Here is a 12,002-nt window from a genome sequence, read left to right on the forward strand (position 1 = left end):
ATTTTTATTACGTTCACATGTAATACTCTGGATATAGAAATTATACACCTCTTCGAATTGCCAAAATACACAAATTATATATACAGTCTTTAAATATTTTAATGTTCCCTTTATATTCGAGTTTGTTAACACTTCTAGTTTTCAGGACAGCAGTAGACGGAATATCTCCATCTGCAGAATTCCATGTACCTCCTTTCAACTCCTCATTAAGCCACATAAGTTGCTTGCTTATCAGAAATTCATTTATTTTATCCAGAAATATGTGAATCCTTAAATGTAAAAAGGATTGATGTTCTGGGCAGAAAATATAACTCTATGTGTTATCGACTTGGATATTTTGAAACAAAAACCTTATAAAATACAAGCGTTTAAGCAACGGACTTGGTGACAATTCATGTCCATCTACAAGACCCATTTAAATGGACCTGTTTCACTTAACTGTGCCCCAAGCAAGTAAATATGTGCAAAATATAAATCTGACATCCAAGCTTAACGCACTTAAATACAAGTCTATAAGATTAAATTTCTATTGATGAACCCGAAAACTCAACACGTACTTAATTTGGAAAAGTTCAAACCTGCCGTGCCTAGATTAAAAGCAAAAAAATCTACCCGACTCCGTGACAATGCGTTTTGCAGCATTGCCGTGACCAGGATTCGAACCTGGGTTACCACGGCCACAACGTGGGGTCCTAACCACTAGACGATCACGGCTACGTCGGGTTGTTGAATGAGGCTTTCCAAAAACCGAGCTGGTCACCTATTAGCCTACTTTGGTTAACAAAAAGAATGGCAATTAACAAAAGTAATTGCAGTTACAAGATCTACAATAAAAGCAACATCAAGGTACTTTCAAAGTTAGCCATGTCTTTATAATGATAGATTATTACTACAGAATCTCTTATAAAAATATTGCCACTTATTTAACAAAAATTAAAAAATTATATGTTAAAAAAAAAACCCGACTCCGTGACAATGTTTGTTTCAACATTGCCGTGACCAGGATTCGAACCTGGGTTACCACGGCCACAACGTGGGGTCCTAACCACTAGACGATCACGGCTATGCCGGGTGATGACGAACCGCGGCCAAATGACTGTTTTCATCGCCGTGCGCAACAAATCACAACAAAACTAAGTTCGTTAACAAAGATGGGAACAACAAAATATAATGCTTATTAAGACTTTATCATTATTTCAATTTGTGATTACCTACCAAGTCATAATTAAAAACATAAATGCAAACCTGTGCTTTCACAACCTTATTTAAAGTAAAATGATTTGGAATGCAGTGATTTTAAATTATTAAAAGATTTATTTATTATTATTTATCATGTTTTTGGAAGCATAGTGTCCTCGCCTCTTACATTTAAAACTAATGGCAACTACTGATACTACTGTGTATATGTGCCTTAAGTTTATCAGGGTATTTTTTGTCATATCTTTAAATTTCTCATTAATCCTTTATTTTCGTGTTCTGTGTTTTCTTAATGTTAAATTTAAATCAACCTTTTTAAATGCTACTAATGCTAAGATTTATTCCTAGATTTTCAGTGATATATTTGCTTAATACAAATCACAAGCTATATATGAAATACATAACAGCTGATTTAAGATGAAGGCTTTTGTGATTTTGGAACTGCTTTTGTGGGTCCCTTCTGGCTACTGGCGGAGGTGCTTGGAGCTGCAATGGACGAGGTGGGGTTCCCCCGATCCCGGCGCTGCTTGAGGCGCTCCCGGAACTGAATGCATAGCGTGTCCAGGGATGTGTTGAGGGTGAAGTTCATGTCCGGCAGTTGGTAGGTTGCCAACAGGAAATTGCAGCGCACCCGCTCGTTGGCGATCTGCTTGATGAGCTCCTGCATCTCATCGGTCTTTACAAAGTCTTTAATAGCCTTGTCCACCCTGTCCTTCGCGTCCTCAGGATCCTTCTCCAATTTGGGTTTCTTGGGGGCTTCAGACGCACCACCGCCTTCACCCCCATCCACAGCAACCGACTCAAACTGGAGGTCAGGACTGATGCGTCTGGCGCCTTGCTGGCTCTTCCTTGCCCTGTTGCGACCCGATTTACCAGATCCATCTGCGGCAGTGCCGGGCGAGGTGTTTGTCATGTCCGAGGAGGATGGAGACGTCGAATCCGGTTCCGTTCTAGCGACCTTGGCTGATTTAGGGGTGTGTTCGTTGCCCATCTTAGCTTTTGCGCCGGCACTTCTTGGGGGTGACCCGCAGCGTTTCGGAGGCATTGTCTCGTCAACCTCACTCGAATCGGAATCAATTTCAATGGCCTTATAGCTGCTCATGTTTTGTATTGCTCTTGAAAAAAACAGCTGGGAAAATCCTGTGCTCGTTAACGACCGAAAAGTGTTGATTAACGGAATGTAATGCTGGCGCCATCTGGTGTTCGATTCGTTATATATTAGCTCATGCAATTTATGTACTAACATTGTTAGAATTTAATTGAAATTAGATTGGTAATAGTTAAAAAACACGTTTTTAAACATCGCGACCTTAACAATTTAAAGAAACAAGTTAAATGGGTCGTTCTGCAACACTGTAGCTTAAATTTGGTTTCTGGCCGGCCTCTGTCAACACCCCGTTGTAGCCGTGATCGTCTAGTGGTTAGGACCCCACGTTGTGGCCGTGGTAACCCAGGTTCGAATCCTGGTCACGGCAATGTTGAAATAAACATTGTCACGGAAACGGGTTTTTTTTTTTAATTTATGAATATAAATAATACAGTCAAGCTTTCATTACTCAAACCAATTTCTGCCCACAAAAAAATATGTTTGGGGAAATCAAAGCTTGAAGACCTGATGTGTTTTAAAAAATTTAATTCTTTTTTTAATTTTATGGGAGAAAAAAATCGAATCTTTAGAAGGAATCCTCGATCAGAAAATATTTTTGGATTGAGTTTAATGATACTTTACCGAAATTTATAACATGTCTGTATTGAAATTAAAATTGTTCCCCTTTCTAATAAACTTGTACGAAAATTCGATGTATGAAGGTATAACCACAGCTCTAAAAGTGAGAGGCACTCGACACGCCCAGTGAAAGGCATCCGAGCATGGAATTGTCTAACGATTAATCATATTTTCTTTTGAATTACAAGACGCAATCTAATTTTTTTATGCTTAACTAAAAAATACATCTACATTTAAAGTCGGTGTCAAAGATTAGATTTTAAAAGAAGTAATAAATAAAACAAATCTTTTTTACAATCTACGCTATTTATAGTCACTCCGGATTTTTATGGTTGAAGCCGAAACTGGTTTATTTCAAAAGATGCATTTGGCAGCCCTCCAACATCACCCGATGTAGCCGTGATCGTCTAGTGGTTAGGACCCCACGTTGTGGCCGTGGTAACCCAGGTTCGAATCCTGGTCACGGCAATGTTGAAACAAACATTGTCACGGAATTGGGTTTTTTTTTTTAAATTTATTTTTAAATAACACAAATTTTTTAATTTTTGTTTAAACAGATTATTGCAAAATCTGTGAATATACCGCTCAGCATAAATTAAGACATCGTTTGCTTTTAAAGTACTTTAGGTTAGGTTACTATAGATTTGAATAAAGATCTTGCAAGATGCAATTCTTTTTGTTAACCAAAGTAGACCAATAGGTGACCAGCTGGGTTTTTGGAAAGCCCCGTTCAACAACCCGGCGTAGCCGTGATCGTCTAGTGGTTAGGACCCCACGTTGTGGCCGTGGTAACCCAGGTTCGAATCCTGGTCACGGCAATGCTGCAATATGCATTGTCACGGAGTCGGGTAATCTTTTTTTACGTTTTATTGGCTGCCCAAGCGCCTTTTTACCATCGTCGAAGATGTTGCACAATCCATAACTTCCCTTTTGGAAAAACCTTTGCATTTGTTTTATAGATTTTTAATTTTGATTATTTACAACTTGCCTCTTCGCGTAACATACAGAAGATATAATTATTTCAATATTATAAATTAAACTATTTGCATTACTAAAGCTTATAGGGTTTTCTGCTGGAAATTGCATCTGGATCTGCGATTTAGTGTTGTTCATCAGTTAGCATAACAAACACGCGCCTCTGCGGAATGTAGTTCCACTTTAGTTGGGGGATTCATTAATAACAAGAAACAAATTGACACAATTTTATATTATTAACTACAAAGATAGCCCTTCTCTACAACACAGGGTACAAAATAAAACGGTCAGGTGGCTTGAAACTCTCTTTCAACAACACTCCTGTTCACTGCTGGCCATAGAGCAGCTCCGATCCGGGTGGTATGCTACTGGGATCCACATTTACATTAAAGTAGTTGGCTGGCGTGGCAACGGCGGGAAATGCAGTGGCCAGTCCTGGGCCTTGCTGGTGCTGTGTTTGCTGCTGCTGCACGTTCTGCTGCAACGTTAGGTTGTAGGGATTTTGCACATACTCCTGATAGATGTCGGCTGCAGGCTCATTTCCACTTGTCGCCGCCTGGGTTTCATAGACGGGTGCAAAGCTGTGCACAATAGATGCCTGCGGCATTTTAGGGAGCGAAGGGTAAGCATTTCCGGCCAGCAGATGGCTAATTGGCACATTGATGGCAGGATCGCTAGTTTGAGCGGCCAACTGTTGCTGCTGGGCCTGATACTGCTGGTAGTACTGTTGGTAGAGCAGTTGCTGTTGCTGCTGTTGCTCCAACTGTTCCGCAGTGGGTTCCGATGCCATGGGCACCTCAATAGTGTAGCTATTGTACGTATTATTGGTGGTTACGATGTTCGTCTGTGGCACAATTGGAACCGACGGGATTGCCTCTTGAGAACTGTGCGTCGGCGACGAGGACGTAGCCTGCACAGCAGCAGCAGTGGCCTCATTCACCAGATCCGGCAGCAATGTGCTGGGCTGCGAATCCATAGCAGCTGGCTGCTGAGGTGGAACAATCAGCGGCTGTAACATAAATGGAGCATTAAACTAAGCTGCATTTTAAATGTATTTTATTAAGACCCACCTGTGCAAATACAAAGCTGGGAGGCTGCTGCAGTGCATCTGCCATGGGTGGCTGCAGAATAATACTCCTCCTCGGCGATTCCACGGGAGACCCCAGTGCAGGCGTAACTGCGAGGGGAGTGGGTGCACTCACTATTAACTCGTTAGATATCTGGACTTGGTTGGGTAAAATGGCCACCGCTGGTATCTGTTGCTGTGGAGTTGGAACTACAGCTGCCATAGGAGCTGGGTTCGTTAGGGTCTGAGCACGCTTGCCTGCAAGATTAAGCATATACATGGGCTCCATAACTATTTAATTTGTATAAAAATAGAAATCTAAATGAGGAAGTTAAATGGAAATCGAGAACTATTCAATTCTTCTTGCCAAGTCCCTTGAGCACCTTCAGCTTGGATCTGAACTTGGCCCAGGGTTTCTTGCGCTGCTTGGCTGGAAGGGTCTCACTTTTGGCCGTGGCCGAAGGGGAAATCTTGGGACTATAACCGTACAGCGGCAAGGTCAAGGATTGTTCGATTGTGCCCAGAGAAGGGCCGTATCTAATTTGCGTAAAGTCCAGCGAGATCGCTGGAGAAATTAAATCTGCTGGTAGGGGTAGAGGTTAGTCGCGTTCAACAACGACCGCGTCACGCACCTTCATCGTGGAAGAGCTCCTCCTTCAGGTTTGGCAGAAATTCACCGATCCGCCGCCAGGTGAGCTCCCAAAGAGCTTGTTGGAGACTGCCATCCTGGTTGTGGAACACTCGCACCGAGTGCATCACCAGCAGCATGTTCTTCAGTATCTCCTGCATCTGTTCCGACAGCGTATCCGATCCCACCTTCATAAAGCGTTCAATGTAGTCCAATATATCCAGCCAAAGCTCGTTGAAGGCGTTTCCTAGTTCAATGAGCGTGGTCAGATGTTGCAGGAACACCTTGGACATGATAGTGGCCGTCCGAATACGCGACTCCTCAAGAAGGGAAGCATCCAGCTGCCCGGCTGCACTGCTTTCCGGCAGCAGTTCGTTCAAGAGGGGAAACAGAACCTGGTGGAAGCAAGAGCACCACTCCGTTCCGGACAACGTCTGCAGATCGTGCACCAGCAATGCCCGCTGCTGCAGGCACGAGATGGCATGGGTGCGCACTTCTCGCCGCCGATCCATAGCTAACCTGGCGATGCCCTGCAGCAAAGGACACCAGCCTGGTGACCACAAAGCTGCCGACTGAGGCACTGTGCATCCCTCCTCCGCCCACCAGCGGAAGATCTGTGCAGTCCTCGTGTACAACGTATACATTAGGTCCAGCAGCTGAATGGACAACTGTTCGTAACGCTGGGCCAGATCCTCCTGCTCTGCCGCATTTCCTTGTCCCTGGTTGTCGGCCGGGTCGCCGGTCAGAAGAGTAAGATTGCTACTTGAGGTGGAAGAAGCCATGCCTGGCTTGCGTTCGCTGCGCTTCTTAGAACTTCTCTGTTTCGCTGCAGACTCCAGCTTTCTGCGCTGCCGAATCCCTCCATCCCGACAAGCCTCTACAAAGATGCGAATGCAGCGGACACAGGCTTCAAAATTGTATGGCGTAATATGGGCAACACTCCGTACGATGAAAGCCAGCGAGTCCCAGCACTTGAACAGGGCAAACGGTGCGTGATCCAATAGCTGACAACTGTAGACAAGCGTATTAACTGGAGGAGAACTCGAGCTTGGTGGAGACTGGGGTCTGCGAAAAAATTAGGTCGTATTAGTAGAATTTTAAACACATTTTTCTTAGATCAAATAAAACTCACCTGGATGCAGTCGTTAGCTCACTGTCCTTGTTGTTCACCAGAATCCAGTTCTCGGCACTGGGACTGGGGGCAGCAGGAGCTGCAGATGCCTTGGTGAGCTCCGAATCAGAGGTGTAACCACGCTCTGGTACGGTGGATGAGTCCTCCTCGCCACTTAAGGCGCCATCAGACTTAGCGCTGCCATTGGGCGGTAACGGCAGCTGTGCATCATCGTAGCTGGGCGGTACAGCTCCGGCTCCCACGCACTCAAGCAGATTGAATATAATCTGCCAATCCTGCTCGGAATGAATATTTTGGGCTGAGGTCTTCAGCAGTTCGTAGATACCAATAGATATCTGTTTCGAGATGCGCAGTAGCAGCGCCGGCTTAAGCATCAATAGCATCTTGAGGGACTGCAGGACGATCGGACACAGCTCCTCGTTTCGCATGAGATAGATGGCCAGTTTCAGAACCGCTACAATGCAACGGTTGAGCAGGTAATCATAGCCACATGAGGCACTTCCCATGAGGAGGAGGTACATCTGGTCTCGCACCGCTGGCCACAGAGGGATCATGCGATCCCGGTTGTGAACTACAATCTTTACAAGAAACTCCATCCAAAATACCGTTTGATCTTCGGCATATGGTAGTCCTATTGATTTGTGTCCCTGAGGCGCCTTGAGTAGACCCAGAACACATTTAAGCAACTCCTGCAGCGACTCTGTTTGCACAAACTTTGATTCCTGAAGCATTTGGTCCAACTGGCATTCCTTGATGCACTTCCTTCCCAGCTTTATGAAGTCCTGCTCCTCATAGGTTGGCTCTCGCTGACCCTCTGAGCTGATGAAAGAGTATAGACTGGAGAACAGACCAGATTCCTGCTTTTCGCGAGGCTTTTCTAGGATCAACATCGCCTTTCCGTTCGCCTCACAAAAGTCTTCCACTTCGATCAATGATTTCGGAAGCAGTTTAAGGCGGAAAAGCTGGAGATATAGGTCCAGAATGTGCTTCCAGCTCTCCCTTAAGCAGTCTCCATAGTCATGAACCAATAAGAACACCGTTCTCATTGCCGCCTGAGCTTTGCCATTCAATCCAAAGTTCACAGCTTGCTGTATTTCATTGTTTGACGGAGCGGGCTCATGCTGTTCTACGCTGCTAAGCAGAGTTGTGAATTTGCATAGAGTCAATACGAGGGCATCGAAGTCCGAATGTAGATTGTAGTGCGCCGATATAGCAGCGGATTTGCTGAAACCTGCAACGAATTTGTTAAGTAAGAAACGAAAGATCAAATAAAATTGGTTCACCCACCTGCAAGAGTTTTTTGGTAGCCCGATTCAGTGCTCTTATCAAACATAAAGCTAAGAGCGCTGAGGGAAGCGCCCCACACAATATTGAAGATCTCAACGTCGTAGGACGCATCATGGACGTAGTGGAAATGGCCATCATGGGTAGCACCTCGACGAAGCAATACTTTCCACTGATAGTTTTCACGCACCAAGCCTGTTTGCTCAGCCGGCATTACGATCTCTTCGTTCCTTGAATAGATTGACATAAGCAAGTTAGTAATTGGAGACAAATAACACGCAATAAAGCTTACTTAATGGCATTGTAGACTTGGGCCAACATTTCCTGATCAAAATCTTCGCCGCCATTCAGACCACGCAAATTCTTTGTGAAATCTTCTAGCGTCATTGGAACATTCAGACGCTTGGCATTGGAGTTGTGCTGATCCATGTTCAACATGATGATAGCATAGGCCAATCGGAAGGCCGCATCTACATTGGCAAAAGGGTCCTTGTTTTGTGTCTTAATTGAGGGATAAATAAATAATTATTTTCGAAGTCCGCAAGTATTTTGATAGCAATACTTACATGCCAATGATCAGAGAAATGTTCGAGCACAAGGAAGATCAACGGAGCTTCTCCAGGCAATCGGAACGTCTCCAGGTAAAGACGCAGTGCTTGGTCCACTCGAAGTCCAGTGAAATCGAACGAGTCCACAAAATTAATAAGAATTTTGGAGTCAACGTTCTTCTTTTTCGAGATGTATTCGCCAATCATTTTCTTATCAAGGCCGGGGTTCTCGCGAAGGAACAGCGCGACCTGCATGGGGTCAAGCTCGGCATTTAGGATGCCGTGCTCTTGGAGGTACTGGATGCCCTTCTCTGGACGCTGATTGAAGCGTTCTGTGCCCTGGGACAGCAGGCGCTTTTTTTGTTTGACGTTTGCAAGCTGTTCAGTGGTTATACCCACTCCATCTCCGGCAGATTGCAATCGCAATCGTTGTGAGCTAGCGTTTATAAAACTGGCTATGTTCTCCACAGGCTCCTCTTCAGCTCCTCCATTGCCAGAATCGATAACGATTCCCTCTAATCCGCTGCTGTGTCGTGAATGGCGACTTCCACCGGTTACTGGAACAGCTTCCGGCAACGACTCCCTGTTGTTGCTGTTCTTGGCTGCCGCACAATTCCGCTCAATGCTGTCAATCACACTTATAAGCGTATCCATCGAGATGATGTGGGTGCTATAAACCGCATTGGTCGCTGACAGCGTGTATTTGCTCAATAGGTTTGTCAGACTCTCAAACATATCTGTGCAGTACAAATCGCAGTCGTAGTTGATGTACAATTCGGTGACGAAGCCGGGGATGCGCCACAACTGCAGAAGATTGTCCAGAGCCAGTTCACGCATTTCGTAGGGCGTCTTGGGATTGTCGCTCGCAATGATTTCACTCAGTTTCCTGAGGTAACCTTCTAACTGGAACTTCAGATGTCCGCGAAGGGACTCGAAGAGCAGGAAGCAGAGCTGCAGATCGGCAGCGAAGATGCTAAGGCGCTCTGAGCTAAGGAGCTGGAACAAACAGCAAAAGTTAATACCAAAATAATTAGTGGATCATGGTATGGTTCCTTACCGAAATCAAATTCCTACACAAATCATCTTTTACCAGCTCTAGTAAGCCCTCATACTTTCCAATGTTATCGGCTGCCACTTCAAAAGCTACTGTGAGCAGGCTCAGACCCGTGTGCATCATGCTATCCGAGTTCTGCTTATCCAGTGGGTTGCAGAGTATTATGAGGAAGCGGAACAACTCCTGGATGAACGGCAGGCCGTAGGGCGAAAGAGATGTGGCATCCTGATCAGTGGTTTGTTGTGTAAAACGAACGCCCACCGAATTGATGTACTCGCTGCTGTTGGCTTCGGCCAGAGTGCTGGTTCCTTCACCCGCTTCGCCGTCCAACAAAGGCTCCGAATCGGGCGAGTCCACTTGAATGACAGGTGCATCTGGGGCAGATATTTCCTCTTCCCCGGAGCTCGCAGTTGTGGTTGGTGTCTGCGTGATCTTGCCCTGCATGTCCAGAATGTTTCCCGCTGGACTGGCGGGTGTGGTGGCCAGTATGGGTGCCTTCAGATGGCCCGGAACTGCCAGGTTGGCAGATTGCGGTGTCTGTGGAGGTTCCTCTACTGTTGAGGATTTTCTGGGGACAGCTGGTGCCGGCGCCACAGCCTTTCGCTTGAGCTTTTCTTGAGTAGCTCCGCTGGCAGCATCACCAATGGTGAAGCGCTTCTGAAGCATGGTGTCACTTCGCTCCTCTGCGAACTGGGGCAAACGCATGAAAAACAGCAGCACCATATCCTTGAGCGACTGTTCAGCCGAGCGACGGAGCAGCTCACTCAGCCGGGGCTCAAAGCAGATCTTGAAGCAGCTGAGCATCACCTCGCACATGGACTCATTGCTGACGGCAGCTCCCTCGGGACTCCGGATGAGGGTGTGCAGCACCTCAATAACACGCATAAAGGTGACACTATCCGAGGACTGATCGGTGCCCATGAAGCGGGCATGTGTCACGGCATCGGCAATGCGCTCCACAATGTCAGCAAGATTTGGAGATGTGGGATCTGTGGATGGATGGATGTATGAGCAACTGGAGAGGAAAAGTTGGAAAACTTGATTCACCTATCAGACCATATGACAAGAATTTGTTAACCGAGGCCAGGGCCAGACTAGTCAACGGACCCGTAGTGTCCGCCGTGCGAATCACCTCCAGAAACGGCGCCAGGAAGACCTGTGGCTCAATCAGACGCAGATCCTCGATGCTATTCAGCTCCTGCTTGAGGTCAATGAAGAGCTTTAGCAGCGAGTCCTTCTCGTCGTCCTAAATGAGGGATTAGAAGCTATTACTTTCCACTGTCAATAGGCATTAGAACCCGTAGTTACCACGTAGGCGGTGGCATTCCAGCGCGTTCCACGTCGCATGGCCGTCATCAGGGTAGCCATCTCGCCCCGCACCACGTAGATGCCATTGCCCGGCAGCGCCATTGTGCCCGGGTGCTCCGTTAAGGCTCTTTGACGGCAGCTAGTTGGCTTCCAGCGCTAGCGCAGAAAATTTCAGTTTATGTGGGGCAGGGCAGCTCCTTCTCGCCGTCGACCTTCGCATATGTTTCGGCAATCGCCACTTGCCCACTCGCAGTCGCACTCTCACGCAGCCTCGGACGTATCGCGGCGCACTCCCTAGTTACACATATCGCCCTAATCCTAATTTAATGAACTGATTTGCTGCTAGTTTTTGGTGACGTTTACGTGTCGTTGATGTTCTTCTGTGCAGCCCGAATATTTTGCACGAACGTCTTCCAACACCGGCGCGGCAGTGGGTCGCTTTGCAGCACTGGCACTGCCGGCCATGCCAACTCGATGCGATGATTTCGAAAGCTTAGAAACAGTTCTTGAAAGAGAATAATTTATGGTGTACCCAAATTGTTTTTAGGGTAATTTTTCTTTTCATTTTTCGGTACTCCTTACCTTTAGCTTGGCTGTATACAGTTGTATACGTCTTTCTCAAAACTACACCTGTAGATAAAACAATTAAATTAGGCAGCCTACACGAACAAAAGTCATCCTTAATTGATTTCTACATATTTTAAACAATTCTAATTATTTTATTGAAATGGAGTAACACATCTCATCTGAACTCTGTATTATGTTTTCATGTCTGCAGTCTCTTTACTTTTTATTGTAGGCAGGTATAGTATATTTTAAAACAAAAATAAACTTGATTTTAAGATCAAAAAACTTGATTACCTTATTGCTGTTTAAACAAATTTGTTGTTAAATAGATATATAGAAACCCTGTTTATTAACTTATTACACTTAAAAAATAAAAATTAAGCTTGCGAACTAAAATAAAACATCATTAAAGCCGAAACAGGTGAATATCGAAAAAAGCACGCTGCCACATCTAGTCGTGAGTGCTGCTACCACCTCTAAGTTACACTGGCGATTTGTTGGTAGTGCGTAGGCGAAT

The 12,002-nt window shown here is 45.5% G+C and overlaps 3 protein-coding genes and 5 non-coding genes across 9 annotated transcripts in view; 4 read left to right on the forward strand and 4 right to left on the reverse strand.

Moving 5' to 3' along the window:
- Window positions 1-642: 642 nt before the first annotated feature.
- TRNAH-GUG (transfer RNA histidin (anticodon GUG)) lies at window positions 643-714 on the reverse strand. The gene has a single exon. It is a non-coding gene; the product is annotated as a tRNA-His (tRNA).
- A 277-nt stretch (window positions 715-991) lies between these two features.
- On the reverse strand, window positions 992-1,063 carry TRNAH-GUG (transfer RNA histidin (anticodon GUG)). Its single transcript has one exon. It is a non-coding gene; the product is annotated as a tRNA-His (tRNA).
- Window positions 1,064-1,286: 223 nt separating this feature from the next.
- On the reverse strand, window positions 1,287-2,340 carry LOC108008664 (uncharacterized). The gene has a single exon (XM_017072555.4). The coding sequence runs from the start codon at window positions 2,297-2,299 to the stop codon at window positions 1,610-1,612; it is 690 nt and encodes a 229-aa protein (XP_016928044.3). The 5' UTR covers window positions 2,300-2,340; the 3' UTR covers window positions 1,287-1,609.
- A 260-nt stretch (window positions 2,341-2,600) lies between these two features.
- TRNAH-GUG (transfer RNA histidin (anticodon GUG)) lies at window positions 2,601-2,672 on the forward strand. Its single transcript has one exon. It is a non-coding gene; the product is annotated as a tRNA-His (tRNA).
- A 647-nt stretch (window positions 2,673-3,319) lies between these two features.
- Window positions 3,320-3,391, forward strand: TRNAH-GUG (transfer RNA histidin (anticodon GUG)). Its single transcript has one exon. It is a non-coding gene; the product is annotated as a tRNA-His (tRNA).
- A 278-nt stretch (window positions 3,392-3,669) lies between these two features.
- TRNAH-GUG (transfer RNA histidin (anticodon GUG)) lies at window positions 3,670-3,741 on the forward strand. The gene has a single exon. It is a non-coding gene; the product is annotated as a tRNA-His (tRNA).
- A 129-nt stretch (window positions 3,742-3,870) lies between these two features.
- Window positions 3,871-11,347, reverse strand: garz (Sec7 domain-containing protein garz). Of its 2 annotated transcripts, XM_017073368.4 has the most exons (10): window positions 10,919-11,344; window positions 10,658-10,856; window positions 9,614-10,599; window positions 8,575-9,552; window positions 8,301-8,509; window positions 8,012-8,238; window positions 6,725-7,955; window positions 5,597-6,657; window positions 4,969-5,222; window positions 3,871-4,907 (listed from the first exon to the last, which is right to left on the reverse strand). In XM_017073368.4, the coding sequence occupies exons 1-10, from the start codon at window positions 11,018-11,020 to the stop codon at window positions 4,224-4,226; spliced, it is 5,931 nt and encodes a 1,976-aa protein (XP_016928857.3). In that variant the 5' UTR covers window positions 11,021-11,344; the 3' UTR covers window positions 3,871-4,223. The 2 variants fall into 2 exon arrangements, with proteins under 2 accessions (XP_016928857.3, XP_065719933.2); XM_065863861.2 differs by lacking the exons at window positions 3,871-4,907; window positions 4,969-5,222 and adding an exon at window positions 5,303-5,544 and having other exon boundaries at window positions 10,919-11,347.
- A 541-nt stretch (window positions 11,348-11,888) lies between these two features.
- Window positions 11,889-12,002, forward strand: part of LOC108008443 (ribosomal protein S11) — a 145,573-nt gene continuing 145,459 nt past the window's right edge. Inside the window, exon 1 of the mRNA XM_017073370.4 lies at window positions 11,889-11,988. The gene's annotated coding sequence lies outside the window, so the exon portion shown is untranslated. The remainder of the gene's footprint in view (window positions 11,989-12,002) is intronic.

Source organism: Drosophila suzukii, chromosome 2R (genome assembly GCF_043229965.1).
Source record: "Drosophila suzukii chromosome 2R, CBGP_Dsuzu_IsoJpt1.0, whole genome shotgun sequence".
In the NCBI taxonomy this organism is placed as follows: Eukaryota; Metazoa; Arthropoda; class Insecta; order Diptera; family Drosophilidae; genus Drosophila; species Drosophila suzukii.